The 17,220-nt window shown below is 50.7% G+C and overlaps 2 protein-coding genes across 2 annotated transcripts; one reads left to right on the forward strand and one right to left on the reverse strand.

Moving 5' to 3' along the window:
• The first annotated feature begins 49 nt into the window (after positions 1-49).
• On the forward strand, positions 50-7,991 carry LOC34620387 (AF4/FMR2 family member 4). The gene is given in 15 exon segments (XM_026336938.1): positions 50-139; positions 477-626; positions 1,274-1,331; positions 1,417-1,469; positions 2,353-2,730; positions 2,935-3,725; positions 3,944-3,997; positions 4,343-4,382; positions 4,683-4,769; positions 6,019-6,054; positions 6,350-6,427; positions 6,647-6,716; positions 6,857-6,952; positions 7,583-7,588; positions 7,648-7,991. Coding segments are annotated over 15 exon segments (2,331 nt in total).
• Positions 7,992-9,297: 1,306 nt separating this feature from the next.
• Positions 9,298-17,002, reverse strand: LOC34622711 (ATP synthase subunit alpha). The gene is made up of 16 exons (XM_026336943.1): positions 16,793-17,002; positions 15,936-16,053; positions 15,698-15,755; positions 14,912-15,026; positions 14,546-14,594; positions 13,563-13,697; positions 13,253-13,356; positions 12,353-12,478; positions 11,888-12,008; positions 11,415-11,522; positions 11,151-11,293; positions 10,666-10,748; positions 10,352-10,454; positions 9,971-10,035; positions 9,651-9,716; positions 9,298-9,385 (listed from the first exon to the last, which is right to left on the reverse strand). Exons 1-16 carry the CDS (start codon positions 17,000-17,002, stop codon positions 9,298-9,300), a joined length of 1,692 nt encoding a protein of 563 aa, XP_026192728.1.
• Positions 17,003-17,220: the final 218 nt, after the last annotated feature.

Here is a 17,220-nt window from a genome sequence, read left to right on the forward strand (position 1 = left end):
AAACGTTCCCCTGCAGCTCTGCCAATCCTCTCGAAGGCAGCAGAGAATCATGCCGCAAGTTGCAGAATATTTAGCCTGCAGAAGGCCAGAGGGAGAAGAAGAGCAGCAGAAGAGCAGTGGCAGGGAGGCAGTCTCGAGTGTACTGCATTAGGCAGCCGCCGCTGCTGCTGCTGCTGCTCCCTCTTGGCTTCTGCAGTGAGCCTTCCTTCGGCTTAGCCCTCTCTTCGGGGAAAGCTTTGTTTTCACGAAGCAATATGTCTCGAGGTTCTTGAAACCAATGCGAAGACGCAACATTGGTGTGGGGTGGCAGCGTCCAAGGCGCTCTTGCTGCTGCTCTTGCTGCATGCATGCATGCATGCAGCAAGAGCAGCAGCAGCCGCCATTTGGTAGAAGCCCTTGCACAGCAGTGCAGCTGCTGCTGGTTCGCACATGTGTGCCTCATACACATGAAGCAACAATAATATTGCTGCCTTCAGTCGCTGGGATTAAGGGAGAAGACGCAGTTTCCACTATCTGCTGTCGCAGCAACTCCCCGTGTGAGAATTGCAGCCTCGAGGTGCGCTTGCAAGGCGGGAGCGGTGGGGGACGGGGGAGTTGATTTGCAAAACACGATCTCTGAGGATTTCGCGTGTTGCACTGTCGAAAGCTGCAACAAAATACAAGAAGATCTGCCGCATCTGGCTGAAGAAGGCAACCTCTGAAAAGCACAAGATCCGCTTTCCCTGCCGCAAGACAGCGACGACGGCTGCAATGTTTTCTGCAAACCTCCAACACCACGCTTGCGCAGAGTCTTACGGCTCGTTTGAAGGAGATTTCGAGCGCATGAGCGCCGCTTTTCTTTACTCCCGCTCAGTCGGCATGCGTCATCCATTCCGTCCTGCTGTAATGAGCAGTCAGAAGAGCCATGGCTGACTGCCATCGTCATCATCACTATCATCGTTATTATCATCAGCGGCAGCGGCGGGAGGCATCCATCCTCTTCCTCGAGCCGCAACGCCCTCCTCTTAGTTCCCCTGAGCTGCAGCAGTAGCAGCAACAGTATCTTAGCTGTCTTAGCAGCTGCAACAGTATATCAACAGTGTTAGCAGCAGCAACGGTATACTAGCTGTATGAGCTGCACTGCACGCAGCAGGAGCCCAACCTTGCGCCTTCCGGAGCCTCCTACTGTAGAAGCAATAGCAGCTGAAGTGTCTGCTGCATTTCTGGGGTGTATAAAGTAAGAGGAAATTCCCAGCCTGTGCCAGACTGCGGCGTATCTTCTGCCCAACAGTAGCAACGAGAAGAACAAGAGCAACAAGAAAAGCAACAATAGCAACAAGAATTACAGCAACAATGACAATGATAGCAACGAGAATAACAGCAACGGAATAACAGCAGCAATAACAATAACAACAACGAGAATAACAGCAACGGAATAACAGCAACAACGAAAACAAGAATAACAGCAACAGCAACAAGAAGAATACCAGCAACACGAGAGGACGCAGCAAGCACACCGTCAGTCGGTGGAAGTCTCTGGTGAAGCTTCCGAGTGAATTTTTTGGCAGGAAAAAGGGCAGACTGCGATCAATCAAGATGCAGCTCAGCGCCTTGTCGTACAGTGGGGTGTGTCGTGTTGGCTGGATCAGAAGCAGCAGCAGAAGCGAAGGCAGCAGAGGCAGCCGTCTAGGGAGCAGAGGCGTTAGTGTGATTCTAGGAGAGTTAGAGCCGCTGTCTAGCAGCATGTGCTCTATCGGAAGCATCGCCAAACGCAGCGTCTTGAGCAGTTGCGGGGGCAGCTGTATCCCTTGCACCAGGTGTATCGACAGCAGCAGGAGAAGCAGCAGCAGCAACAGCAACAGCAGCAAGACCAGTGGCTTGTGTCTTGTGGAGAGTTTTGCACCGACTGCAGCGCATGCAAGAGTGGCTTCCCAAGCCTCGTCGTGCTGCTTTCCACTGAGCAAACGCTGGATGCTTCCCGACACAGTCATCAGCAGAGCGGCAGTCTTCGCAGCAACCCATGACAGCTGCTATGGCGCAAATGGTGGCTTGGATCGTTCGAAGGCTGTCTGCATGCCATGGGAGGCTTCGCGGAGTTCTCTGGTGTACAGACACGTCGGAGGAGGGGGGGGCAGTATTTCTCCCAGAAGGCTGCAGCTTCCAAGCCAGCGCAGCATCATGCAGCCACTACTCCTGCAACAAACTTTTCTATTTGTAGGGGTATTACGCAGCTGCTCTTGCAACAGAAGCAGCACAAGCAGCAGCACAAGCAGCAGCACAAGCAGCAGCACAAGCAGCAGCACAAGCAGCACAAGCAGCAGCAGCACAGCAGCAGCAGCTGGCCCTTTACTGCTGCCTGCTGTATCGAGCCAGCGGTGTCTGTACAGCTTCTGCTTGAGCCCCCCAGTCGCTGCTGCTGCAGCAACAGCAGCAGCAACAGCAGCAACAGCAGCAGCAACAGCAGCAGCAGCAACCTCAGCAACAGCAGCAACCTCAGCAACAGCAGCAACAACATCAACAGAAGCAAGAGCAGCAACAACAGGGATCCCCCAAGAGCAGCAGCTACACCGCAAGCGGAGCTCCACTGCGCGGATTACTCACGCAGTCTTGGCAGCCGCAGCAACTCGAGGAGCATCGAACTTCTCAGCCTTAAGAGACATCGGGCAGATGTCGCTAGCTGCAGCTGCAGCTGCAGCAACTGAACCCAGCGAGTGGTTTCACATGCGTTCTGATGGCAGCTGTAGCAACACTGTCTGTAGCAGCACTAGCAAGAACAAGCGCAGCAACACTGTGCGTAGCAGCAGCAGGATCGACAGCAGCGGCAGCAGCAGTGGCGATCCAACGCAGCTATTCCTGCGTCTCGCCTGGCGAGTTGCTGCTGCCGCCTTCGTTGAAGGGGGGAGCTCTGGAGCAGCGCTTGCTGCTCCTAAAGTTGCTGCCGCAGTGGCGCTGCAGGATGTGCAGCAGAGAAGTGCTGCCTTAGCCGCATACGCAGGAAGCCTCATTGAGGCTGCTGCAAAAGAGGCTTCTCGCCCAGTAGCCTGGACTCATTTGGATATGGCAGCAGCAGCAGAATTATCATCATCGGCAGCAGCAGCAAAATCATCATCATCAGCAGCAGCAGCAGCGGCCCTTCCGGATGAGGCTGTGCATGCAGCTTTTGATGGTTCTGCCGCAGCCTCGCGGCTGTTTCCTTCGATAGCAGCAAACTCAGCAGCGTCGCTCGAAGCTCCTCAAGCAGCAGCAGCAGCACGACTGGCAAAAGCCAGTGCAGCAGCCATGGAGACTGCAGCAGAGACATCGCCAGCTGCTGCTGCCCAGCCTTTGAAGGTGTCTTCTCTGCCGAAGAGGCGCATCGCTCGCGTGTGGCACTTCGCGGTTCTGCTTGTGCAGCTGTGTGGCAGAGTGTCGTGGCATGCTCTGCTGCAGAAAGCAAAATTTCGCCTTCGATTGAACAGGAGAAGCAAAGCCGCAGCAGTCGCTGCGGCTGCAGCCGATGGGCAGCAGCCGGAGCTGTCGGATCACGCTGCAACAGCTGCGCGCATGCTGCATGCGTTGCAGCAGGAGCAGCAGCAAGCGCAGCAGCAGCAGCAACATGCCGGAGAACGTCATCACGTCCAGCTGCAGCAGCTGCCACAGACACCTTTGCAGCAGCAAGGAGTTATCGATGGCGTAACAGCACAGCTCTTCGCCGATAAGATATGCCGAATGCGAGGGGCAGCGCTCAAGTGCCTCCAGATGCTCAGGTGCATGCTCCCTTCACGACGTTTTTTGCAGCAGATGACAAGCTTCGTACTGTTCTACCTGGCGTTAAAGAGGGAGGGAGGCTAGCAGGGGAAGGGAAGCCGGGGGGGGGGGGAAGTCGCTTGCAAAACGTGCTGCTGCATGGAGCTTTTAGAGAGGCTTTTACGGGGTGTCTCATGAAGCACCAGCTGCCGTCACTGCGCAATGTGTTTCTGTGCAGCATGGCGGAAGATTTGTTGCCTCCAGCACTTGTCGAGGCATTGCGACGTACTCGGTGAGCCATGGGAGTTGCGTAAAAGGGGGAGAAAGGGGAGGTAGGTGGAGGTTGTGTGTCGCTAGGGAGGCTGTCGAGAGCAGTGTGTGAGGAAGTGTGCAGCAGCACGCACTGGCTGTCTCTACACGTGGAGCAGATCCTAATCGCGTCGCTGCTGCCTGCGAAGAAGGCGCATGCACCCGCGAGACATGTATGTATACATATATACACATGCATATATATATATATATCTGATTTCCGTTCACTGGTGCTGCTGGTCGTGCTGCTGCATGCCCTTCCTCTTTACTTCCCGCGCTTTATTTCCTCATGGTCGGAGTATGGCTCTGTCTCCTGCTGCTGGCTCAGAGACGCAGCAGACGCGATGCCTTTTGGGGAAGCAGAAAAGGTACTGTTCGCCTTGTTGTTGCTGCTCGGAGGTGTGGGGCTGAAACAGCAGCAGCGACATTTGAGAAAGACAGAGAGAGACATTCGAGATAGAGAGAGAAAGACAGAGACAGAGAAGGAGAGAGACAAAGAGAGAGTTAGAGAAAGAGAGAGACAAAGAGAGACATTTGACAAAGAGATAGAGAGAAAGAGACGCAACGTGTCTTTCTTGCAGTACATCGTGTTCATTCTCCCCGCTTCCTTTAGCAGCTCATGGCGCCTTTCCTAGATTGGCGATGCGTGTTTTTTTGCTGTGTATTAGGTTTTGCGAAGAGAGCTGGGAAAGGACTGGCGACGGCACTTTCAGTCCTTCGATCTTCAACCGTTCGCAGCCGCAAGTATTGGACAGGTGAGCAGCAGAGGCGTGCCAGTGATGCATCGGCTGTATTTGCCGCTGTCTTGACGACGCTTTTGCACGAGCAGTGTATCTGCTGGCAGTGTTGCAAGGGCGGCGTGCTAAGGCGCATGCAAAACATGCGTTTCTTGGATGGTTGCGCTTGCTCGTGCTGTAGGTACATCGAGCTGTATTGACGTCTGGCACGCAGGTGGCTGTCAAGCTGCAGTTCCCAGGTTAGCATGCTCTTCTGTCTCTATCTGCTTCTCTTGCTGTGCATGCGTTATTTCGCTGTCTCACATCTCAGATGTGATTTCAAATACCTCCTCGTCTCTCTAACATTACTGGAGTTTCTCGGGGGTGGCACTGTTGCGTGCTTCTGTCAACTTTGTAAAACAGCTGCTTCTTGCATTCGCGCCTGCATGCATCCTGCTATCGCTTTAGGTCCATCTCTCTCTGTGTCTCTCTGTCTATTTCTGTGTCTCTACCTCTCTATGTCTCTCTCTGTCTCTCTCTCTGTCTATCTCCCTATCTGCCTATCTCTCTCTGTGTGTGTCTGTACTGTGTGAGCCACACTTTCGCATACTTGTGTACACATTTTTCACACACCGCTGCTACCTTGTGTGCCTCTGCCCCCCTCCATCTCTCTAGCTGTCGCTGGCGTTTGGCGAGCCCCCTTTTCGAGCTTTCCCCCCTTTGCTCTCTCTCTCTCTCTCTCTCTTTGCAAACATGTGCGCCGTCTTTGCGTATTCTGTTTGGGGGGTGGTACAGGTGTTGGCGAGTCCATTCGTTCAGACATCCGAAATCTTCTGCTGCTCTTGCGTCTTTTCGGAGGTTTAGCCCCCTCCCTCTTCGTGGATCAGCTGTCGCTTGAGATGCAACGCGAACTGTTGGCAGAATGCAACTACCTCAACGAAATGCAGTATCAGCGCGTATTCAAGTTTCTCGTTGAGCGAGACTTCCACGGACGTCTCGGTGTACCGACAGTGGTTGAGCAACTTACCACCAAGCACCTCCTTACCGCTGAATTCATCAACGGCGTGAGGCTTACTTATGCGCCAGCTGCTGATGAATGAGGCTTGCCGCTGCAGTCTTCGAACCTGCCAGCTGGCGGCAGTCATCCAGCTAATGCCCTTCTTGGCGGCACTCTGGGAGACGAAATTCTTGTGTTTCTCTGAAAGCATGTGCTCCTATTTGTGCCGCTGCGGCTGCTCCTGTGAATGCGCGCTTCAAAGGGATTTTGTGCGAAGCTCCGTGTCTTCAGGTTCCACTTGCCACGGCTGCAAAAACGGCTTCACAGGTGAACCTACACCCTGGCTGCAGCAGCAGCAGCGGCGAGCAGGGCAGGCGTTGTGCAGTGTATGTATGTATATGTGAATATATGTATATATATGGATATGTGTCTGTGTGTGTATGTAAATATGCATATGTGTATATGTGTCTGTATGTATATACAAATATATAGATATTTATGTGTCTGTCTGTGTATAAATGTATATATGTCCGTCTCTCTCTCTCTCTCTCTCTCTCTCTCTATATATATATATATATATATATATATATATATATGTATGTGCTTTCATGGCGCGTTTTAGAGGGACAGAAACACCATGGGGAGACTTTTGCTGCGGCTAGTGCTCCGAGAGATCTTCATTTACCGTCTGATCAACACGGTAGGCGTCGAGAGTGAAGCGTTGGGGAGAGGCGTTTGCACGCTGAGAAGGCCAGTGCAGAAAGTATACAGTCTGCAGTGGACCGCATAGAGCCTGCATGCGCGCACGGGTAGCTATGCAGCGACTTGCACGAGCAAGAAGAGCGGAGAAGGGGTGGCGAGCTCCTTGTGTGGAGCAAGCTTTATTTTGTCGTGCGTGCATGCGTGCATGCGTGTGAAGGATGCAAACCCCTCCAACTTCTTGTGGGATACTAATGCGCAGCGTCTCTGGCTGCTCGACTTTGGAGCTGGTATTTCTTATGTTTCGAGTCTGCACGCGCACGCCAGACGGACTAGGCTCTTCTTTCTGCATGCAGTCACGGGCTGATGCGCGGGCTAGCAGTGTTGCATGCGACGGGCTGGCTTGGGGCTTGGAACGTGTATTTCGCAGGACGGTCGTACTCGTCTGAATTCGTCGAAACTTACAGACAGCTTCTTTTGGCAGTGCTTGAGGATGTGAGGAGCTCGAGATGACGCCAATCCTCTTGTTTGCAAGCGCCTCCCATGTTGAAGCCTGCTGCGTGCCTCCATTCATGAATTCTCGAGAGAGAGAGAGAGACGAACTAGCTTGGGACTGTGTTTGTTTCGCAGGAGCCTGCGCTGGTTCAGCGTTATGCTGCATCGCTTGGTTTCATAGCTCCGAACGATACTGCCGAGTTCGTTGCTGCCCAGTGCAGCGTTTTCTACCTCATTGGCCATCCCTTCAGAAAACCAGTGCGTGTTGTTTGCTGATCGTGCTATTCTGCCCCTACGTCGGTCGCTAAGGCTGCTGTATTCTTGAACGAAATGGTGTTTGAATGGTGCTTGAACGGCGTCGTGTTACGTCGGAGAAAGGCGGGAAGCGTGCGCGGGGTCCCCCTTTTCTCGGGGTGTATGGACAGCGCGCAACTCCCCAGGAGCGCGGGCGTGCACAACCGAGTGCTGCATGCATGCACATGCGGGTGTATGTAGTCAAGAGTCTCGAGAGGAAGAGGCATTTATCGAACTAAGAGCCTTTTGTGTTCAGAGGGTCCGCCATTTCGTGAATGCGCCCGTGTATTGCGCGGGTGTAACGTGCGGAGCAGAGCGACACAGGGCATGCAGCGCACCCTCCATTCCACTCCTGCTGCTCATGCAGACGCGTGTGCAGGTGTATCCGCTGCAACCTCTGTTCCCTGCAGAAAGCTGGCCTCCCAACGGAAGTGGATTTCGCAGAGTTCAATGTCTTGAAGGAACTGCAGCAGCAAATGGGAAAAGCCATGAAAACGCGGAAACAGGCCCCTCCTCCTGAGGTGTATTCGCTGCACCGCAAGCTTGTGGGCTGCTACCTCCTCAACAATCTGCTGATGTCTCGAGTTGACGCGCACGCAGTGAGTTGGACAGCACAAAGGCGCATGGGGTGTAGCGGATGTGCCCAGTCTACTGAAAGCTTTACTGGCTATACATGCGTCTTCCTGCTGGAAACACTGAACGTGACACCAGCGCAGCGCGTTGTGTTTATATTGGGGGCTTTGCCTGCTTCAGTTATTTCAAGAGATATGCAGTGAGCTTGACGGACCGCCGGCTACTGCGCCACAGCAATGCTGAAGATGGAATTTCCTGAAGGCTCCGTTCGTTTTGAGGGAACGCTTCAGTGCGAATTTCTCTAGAGTCTCCTGGAAATCACCTTGGCGTGGGGAAGCCGCATGAGCTGTCTGTGTACATACATCGCGCCCTTAATGTATATATATATATATATGTACATATATATGTATAGGCCTGCCGTATATCGTTATGCTTCCATGGCGCTTACGCGCGGTGCCCGACTGCACGAACTGTTGCCACTGAATGGACTGACGTGTTTTTCATCATTTTTGGCAACACTTTTCTGTTTCTAGGCATGCTCTTGCTTGTATAGTATCACTGAACTATCCTGAGGAACGCAAGTCTACCCGCTTATTGCCTCCTCTTGACCAGCCTACTGAATCTCGCATCCAGCCGCCTTTCTCTCCCCCTTCGCCACAGCCCTTCTGGCGCATGCGATATTGTGCATCACCCTGCATGCTAATGCGTCCATGAATTCGGTGAGCGCATACTTGAACAGACAATCGCTTATTTGTTCGGTACCCGTCCCAGCTGTACAGACACGTGGGCTGCACTCTTGTAAGAGTTTTTTCCTTGGTGTATTTCACGCGAAGTAGGGAAGAGGATGGTCCAAAAAGGGCCGCTGCCCTCTTGGACGTTGTGTGTGTCGTCAGCAACGGATCTTCCTCATGCACATTCTGCATTTGCCTTACATACACCCGAATGCAGGCGTCTGAGCGAAACGATGCGAGGGCTCGGTGCACTGTGAATCTCGCAGCCTCATGTCTCTCTCGAGATACTTGGGGCAGCTGGCTGCCGCTAGCAGCTGCTCACTACGCGCACTGTTGTTGCCAAGCAGTCCGTAGGCTTCCTTATCGCCCAAAAAGTGTTCCCACGTTCTCAACCCTAAGCCTGAACCCCTTAGCAAACGACCACTGCCTCTAGATCTCCTAAATCCTCACTGACATGCTTGCCGCGTCGCAAGGCTAAAAAAGCATAACGGTGAAGTGAGTGGGCTGTCGGCGGGGAGCTGCAGCAGGCGTGCGTTGCACTTAATTATGCTCCGCAGATGCATGCCAGCTGCCGAAAATCCCTGCTCTCCCCTATTCCCCCCCGCAACCCCATCCATCACCACCCTCAGCTCGAGGGATGAATATATTTGGGGCTTGAAAGGTTGTGGGCAGCCCTATCGGCCAGCCAGAGTTCGAATACAGCTTTTGACGTCGCATTCAACAATGCACACCTCCTCACGCTCCCCCACGGGGAACCGTCACACTTCTATCATCGGGCTTATCTCTTCTTGAACTCGTTGGCAGAAAGGAAGTTCTCGATAAGCGAGCGCAACGTAGCCTCGCTTTCCTCAGAGAGTTTCTTCTCCCTGGAAGGGAGATCGCACACATGCACGCACACACACACATATACATACACACATACACATGCCTCAAGGCTTCATCATCATGCAATCAAGAATTCAGACCGCTAGAAGGTTCTCGACGAGGGGCAGGGCAGCCCCAGCAATGAAGGTGCCAATACAGCCAGAATCTTCACCCTCAGAAGACACCCCACGCTGCAGCAAGTCTCTCCACGGGTAAAGCAGAGGACAGCCGATCTCGCTTTCCCCCAGCAGCAAACTCCTGCTTTACCGCTCAATAGTCTCAATGAGCTGAAGGTGGTTCTCCTCGAGATGCTTCACAAAGAGACTCTCAAACCTACACCAAAACGACCCACCCCAGCACCACCCCAAGTGACCATCGCTCCCCTTCCCTACATGCCACTCAAAAATATTTGCACGCTCCACCGGCCAGCAACAGTAGCTTTCTACCAACAAAATAATCAGCGCACGCGCTAGCTAGCTGCTTTTCCCGTCTTCCCACCAATCTGCCGATCTGCGCGCGAATGCCACCCCGTCTACCCAGGTGTACGTACAGAGAAGAGCACAGCACGCGCGAGGCAACCACCTTACTTGCTGATTTCCTTAGGGTCCAAAGCATCTAGATATCCTTTCACACCGCAGTAGAGCACGCACACCTTTGAAACACAAGCACGCAAAAACCCACACATAAATACATATATATATACATATAGATGAATTCCCGCGCTGACGGGCAGCGTAAGGCACAGTAGGACGTTGTCGAGGCGATAAGCGCTTCCAAAAACTTCTCCCCAATAGTCCGAAACACAAGGATAAAAAATAAACACGGCCTTTCCCAAAACATGCGCAGATGCGAGAGGACGGAGTCGCGCGAGAAAGAGAGGCCCCTTGAGAAGGAAAAGAAGGAAACAAGAGCGACAGGAAGAGGAGCAGGAAGCGAAACAAGCAGCATTTCGTGTCTTTATTTTCTACCTGAACTGGAATTTTCATGGGTGACGCTTGTTTTTGCTTCAAAATTTCTGTCAAGGCCGCCCCCCTCACCAACAGCTGCCGGGTGGAAGCATCTAAATCGGAGCTGAACGAACAACAACGCACCCGAGGGAGGTCGTCTTAGACGCATACCTTGCCCGCCACTGCACATGAAAAGTCTCGCTGCCTCCCTTAGCAGAGACGCTTGCCACAGCCACGTTCGACAAAGAGTTCTAGTCGCAGAAAATGCATACATGCCTGTATGTATGCGTGTGTAGGTACCAGGCCGCATGCATCCATCCCCCATAACCCCTTACCCGAATTGTGCAAATGCAGCGACTTCACGGAACTGCGCTAAATCCAGCTTCATAGTTCCCGCCACTTGTTTCATCGCCTGCACCTGCGCATCCACACCCCCGTTTCACAAACATACGACAAAAACCGTTCCATCCAAGACAAGAAAGAAAGTGCAGCGTAATTTCGCTGCCGCAGATGAAATGCAAGCGCGAGACCCCAAGGACCTGGGGGGATGTTTGATATATATAATGTACATAGGTATATATATATACCTATATACATATATATATATGTAGGTATATACATATACCTATATACATATATATATGTACGTATATCTATGTACATATATCTATATTATGCATACATACACAAATATACATATACACATAAATATACATGAAATATACATATATACATAAATACACATATATACATACATAGACATAAAATACATTCATATACATCCCCGTAGAGATATGGGAGGACGTGGGATGCGCCTTACTTGAGCAGCGGAGCCGACTCTGCTAACCGACAGACCAACATTGATAGCTGGACGAATGCCTCTGTAGAAGAGTTCGGTCTCGAGGAAGATCTGTCCATCAGTGATTGAGATGACGTTTGTCGGGATGTAAGCAGACACATCACCTGTAGAGACACCCCAGGCCGCACGGCAGACGGCAGGACGCGTTGCTGTTGCAGCACGCATGTGCATGCGGCGGGTACTGACAACGTAGCAGGCAGCCTGAAAAAAAAGCCAATTTCTCACCTGCTTGCGTCTCAATTACTGGCAAAGCGGTCAGACTGCCACCCCCGTTGGCTTCGTTCATCTTCGCTGCCCTCTCCAGGAGTCGAGAATGCAAGTAGAAAACGTCTCCTGCACACACGTGCGAAGAAAGGATAGCAGCAAGATAGTGCCGCACACTCAATGCTTCAAACAAAATACACAAAACAAAAGAAACGCAACATACACACAGCCCACGAAGGACAGCTACAACACAAGAAAAATTCCTCCTCTCCTCGGTGGACAGGTGAGCACACGTGTGCAGACAAACACACAAACTCATGCATACATACAAACACAAACACATTCATACGAACAGACAACCACATACAAACACACATACATACAAAGATAAAACAAACACAAACACACACAAACACATACACTCTATGCGAAAACCTGTAGACGCAGCAGCTCTTGCACACCCCTTATCACACACCATCACCATCCCAGCTCACCAGGATACGCTTCTCTCCCTGGGGGTCGCCTCAAGAGGAGCGACATTTGCCGATACGCCGTCGCTTGCTTCGAAAGATCATCATAAATAATCAGGCAGTGACGGCCGTTATCTCTAAACCACTGGCAAATAAAAACAAAACGGCACGCAGCAGGAGGAAGAAAGCCATAGCTCGCTGCGCTCCCTTCTCTCTAAGGCCGTCCTCCTATACGCCCTTTAAAGCATTTCAGGAAACTCTTTGGCACTGCTGCTTGCGACATTTGCCCCCTCTTTATGAAAGTTTTAGAATTGACACCCCTCCCCCCTCTTCCTCGGTGTGCGTCTATTTCTAAAATCCCCCTATTCAACAAATTTTCCCCTTTATGCATGGACAGGTAGGTATAGCGCCTCGTCTCTAAGCGAACTCGGCTCGATGCAACGGCGCACGCCGCTGTACAGACAGCCGCGCACACTCCAACCTCCTCACCTCGCCCATGGCACATCCAGAATACGGTGCAAGAAACTGCAGAGGGGCTGCATCGGAAGCAGTGGCTGCAACAACCGTCGTGTAATTCATTGCGCCGTGTTGTTCTAAGGTTCGAACAATTTGGGCCTTAAAAGTGCACACACATACATAATGCAAACAAACAAACCTATAGACAAAGACACCCCTGACTGCTTACTTACACAAATACACATATATATATATATATATATATATATATATGTATATGCACATAGGCGGCACACTCACATACATAATGCAAGCAAACAAACCTATAAACAAAGATACCCCTGATTGCTTACTCACACAAATATACGTGTATACATATATGCACATAGGCGGCACACACATACATAATGCATACAAACAGACCTACGAACAAAGACACCCCTGACTGCTCACTTACACAAATAAATATACATATACATATGTACACATGCACATAGGCGGCACACACATAATGCAAACAAACCTATAAACAATGACACCCCTGACTCCTTATTTACACGAACAAACAAATAAATATATACATATATATACATATGTATATGCACATGGGCGGCACACACATACATAGTGCAAACCCTTGATCAGAAAAAAAACCTTCTCACACCACGCACCACTTAACCCGGGCACACACCCTTCGCCATGCGCTTGGAAAAGCACCGACACTATTCCATAGAAATAGGCGAAAAAAAAGGGCACAACCACTTAGGAAGAGCAGCCAGCCGACTACCCAGGAGGGCTAGCTAGGTAGCTCGCTAGCCGGCTGGGTGGATACATACACATAACTAGGTAGCTAGACAGCTAGGTAGATGAATAGATGAATATATAGCTAGCTAGCTAGCTAGCTATATTGCCATTTAGCGTCTGGCGGCGCACCACAGTGGATCTCTTTTGTCCAACGGCGACGTAAACGCAGTACAACTTCTCCGCCTCAGACTTAGCCTTTGCATTGGTGTCTCTCTGATTGAGGATGGCATCAACTGCAGAAGAAGACGGCGGGCACGTGGACAGACACGTACAGGCATACAATTCGACACCCCAGAGCTGCCAGCCGAAATGTCTAGCAGACGAAACACCAGTCCCCCTGGCTTCTATCCTGCATGTATGTATGCATGCATGCAGAGGAAAAAAGGACCCCGGAGAAAGGGCATCTTTTCCTCTGCTTGGTTTGCCTTTTTTCACGCACTTGCAACACAAGTCTTCCCTGTCTGTCGATCGCCGATAATAAGCTCGCGTTGCCCCCGTCCAATAGGCACCAGAGCATCGACACACTTTAAGCCTGTTACCATAGGCTCGTGCACACTCTTTCTTGGCATGATTCCTAAGCACAGCCACGCGCAGATCGCGAAAGAAGCGATTTGCATGCATGCATGAATGCACACGCGCGCGAAATACTCTTACACAGATACACATACATACTCGACATACATACACCACAGATGCATATACGTACTCGACATACATACACCACAGATGCATATACATACTCGACATACATACACCACAGATGCATATACATACTCGACATACATACACCACAGATGCATATACATACTCGACATACATACACCACAGATACACATACATACTCGACATACATACACCACAGATGCATATACGTACTCGACATACATACACCACAGATACACATACATACTCGACATACATACACCACAGATACACATACATACTCGACATACATACACCACAGATACACATACATACTCGACATACATACACCACAGATGCATATACGTACTCGACATACATATACCACAGATACACATACATACTCGACATACATACACCACAGATGCATATACATACTCGACATACATACACCACAGATATACATACATACTCGACATACACCACATGTACATGCACTACAGCCAAATATACACTCCGAACAAACGCACATAGATTTAAACTACAGACAAGTATGCATACGCCACCGACAAATGCACATACACTACAGACAAACGCATATACACTACAGACACGGCAAGAGAGTTTCTAAGAGGCCGAGATCGAACAACTGCGCACGGGCGGAGCATGGAAAGCGGGTGATCTTGCCCGACTGTGCAGTGTATTACTAGGGAAAAAGAGTGATCTAGCTGGCTAGCCACCTTGATCACTCGCTTCCTAACGAGGGGAGACGCGACACACCTGGAGCCTTCAGTTCAACTCGCCTTCTCTCTTTGGCGTTGATGGGGCCCTGCAGTGTACATACACACCGGCACAAATATACATACATACATACCAGCACAAACATACATATACACACACCAGCACAAAAATACACACATACATATATATACATACACACAGATACAAATACACATAGATACAAATACACATAGATACAGATACATACACTACAGACAAACACAAAGACACGGGGAAGAAAGAAGTCGATGCTGCACAGCACAGTTCTTTCTTCCCTCTACCCCCCCACGCTGTCGCTTTCTCCTTCTTTCCGTTATGCACATAGACAAGCGCTTTTCAGAAATGCATGTATGCATGGCTTTTCACCTTTCCGTCGATGGGATTTCCCAAGCCGTCAACAACACGACCAAGAAGTTCAGGACCAATAGGCACATCAACAATTCTCTCTGTCCTCTTTACCGAGTGACCTTCGCATATTGATCTGAGCAGCACACCGCAGAACCTCTAGGGAAGCGTTGAGAAACACATAAACAGAAAGACGCGCAGGCTCACGGAGTAAACATACACACACACAGACACAGACAGACACACACACACACACAGGAAGACAGACACATATACACACACAGATACAGACAGAGAAACAGACATATATATATATATATATATATATATATATATATATATATATATATATATTACGTCGCATCTATTTGCCCTTCCAAGCAGAGCGAAGGCGAGATCGAGAAAGAGAAGGAGGAGAACGAGGGGCTTGTCTCTGTGTATATACGCGTGCTTCGCGGGTGCCCTTAAGATGAGCGCAGGAAGCGAAGGGAGGCATGCGCGTGGAAGAAGAGGCTGATTCGACTCCTCTTTGTGCTGGAGAGTGAAGAAGTCAGGAAACGCTGCAGGGGGCGAACGTTCGACTGTGGTACATGATGAAATGCAGAGAAAAGATGGGCACGGAGAACACGTCGCTCCGCATACACCCTTGGCGAGAGAGCGAGCAGAAAGGGGTACACGTGCACGAAAGGCGTCACGGCAAACAGCCCATGCGCATGGAATTCCGACAAGTCTCTTTACAAAGAAAAAAAATGCCTCGCGAAGATCGTCCGTGCAGAATTGCAATATCGTGACAGAAAGTTCGCCTACCGATCATCGCCGAAAATCACGGCCCCAACATTGTCTCGCTCAAGATTGAGTGCCATGCCTGAAATCCATGGCGCCACAAACACACTGACATTGAGGTAACATATATTCATGAATTTATGAATTTTTTAAAAATATATTTATGCAAATACATATTCCGCCGTAGAACGGCCGTGCAAGAAAACTGCTGCAATGACGAAAGCATTCGTACATGCGATTTCGTCATGACAACGACACTCACCGAGGACGCCAGACTGAAACTCGACGAGTTCGCCTGCCTTGACATTTCCCAGCCCTAAAAGACGCGCAATACCATCTCCTACAGAGAAAACGCGTCCAACTTCTCCTGCCGTGCTTTGCTAAAGCCCGCATTCAACACACACACACACACAAATGCATGCATAGATACACGCATACACATACATAGATACTTACGCATGAATAAATACATACGCATGCACATGCATAGATACATACACACACACATGCATACATGCACATACATAAATACATACACGAATACATGCACAAATACATACATGCACATACATAGATACATAAATACATACACAAATACATACATGCACATACATGCGTACATTGTGTATGTGTGTACATTTAAAGGCAGCAAATAAGGAAAGCGAGAATTGAAAATATTGGGAGGTACGCAGATATGAAGCTACAGCACGAAGCATAGGAGGCGACGCTGTGCGGTGTATCGGCAGCAAGGCGTAGACACATGCACGTCTTGCATCGAAGCTGTCTATGCCAGCGAGCACCAGCAGCAGCACAAGCACACACAACCCGATTCCAACACTTGCTCACACACCAAAGGTCTACAGACTAAGCAGCATCGAAGAGCTGAAGTTCAGAACCAGTCGACGCAGTCGTCTACTACTGGCGAGAACGCTGGTCGAGTGTGGCAGCTACGGTAGGCTTCCTGTGGAGGCTCAAGGAGCAAAGCTTTGCCCCTCCATGTCACGCCTACACACGACGGCGCACAACATCTCTACGCTCTGATCCTGTGGATCGCGTTCAGGGAGCTTGAAGCCTGTGCTCGAGACACACATTCGGCAACCTGCATGCAGCCCCACGCACCTGAGCCGTCCATCCGCCGATCCTCTGCTCGAGGAGCTTCGCCATTTCCGACGGGGAGATCTTCGTGCCAGCTGTACGGACACCCGACGTGTGTAGCTGGCGCTGCTGCTGCTGAACGCCTGCTGCTGCTGCTGTTGCAGGCAGCCGCACAGCGATGCGCGCGGCGCATGTTGCAGCCGCAGAAGAGAGAGGACGCGCAATAGGAGCCATTGTTGCCACTTAAAGAAACGGAAAGGATGAACTGCCGGCAAATTACGGTGTTTGATGGCCTCCAGCCGCAGCCACTGCTGCTGCAGCCACTGCTGCAGCAGCGGCAGCAGCCGCAAGCGTCCTGCCGCGTGTGCGCTCGCGGAGCCTGTCTGGAGCCAACGTGCTCTTCTTTTACGGTCTTTCTCCTTCTTTTCCTATTGTGTTACTGCTAATGAGGT

The sequence above is a fragment of the Cyclospora cayetanensis genome, unplaced genomic scaffold, assembly GCF_002999335.1.
Source record: "Cyclospora cayetanensis isolate NF1_C8 unplaced genomic scaffold, CcayRef3 CcayRef3_contig_155, whole genome shotgun sequence".
In the NCBI taxonomy this organism is placed as follows: domain Eukaryota; phylum Apicomplexa; class Conoidasida; order Eucoccidiorida; family Eimeriidae; genus Cyclospora; species Cyclospora cayetanensis.

What these genes read in the sequence shown, in the direction of transcription:
- LOC34622711 (XM_026336943.1), bottom strand. Translation starts at nt 17,002, where the DNA reads ATGGCTCCTATTGCGCGTCCTCTCTCTTCTGCGGCTGCAACATGCGCC. An exon ending in AGGGAAGACTTGTGTTGCAA is followed by an intron (nt 13,357 to 13,562) that starts GTGCGTGAAAAA and finishes CTTCTTCTGCAG; the next exon opens with TTGATGCCATCCTCAATCAG. An exon ending in GACCCTAAGGAAATCAGCAA is followed by an intron (nt 9,717 to 9,970) that starts GTAAGGTGGTTG and finishes GTTTTGGTGTAG; the next exon opens with GTTTGAGAGTCTCTTTGTGA.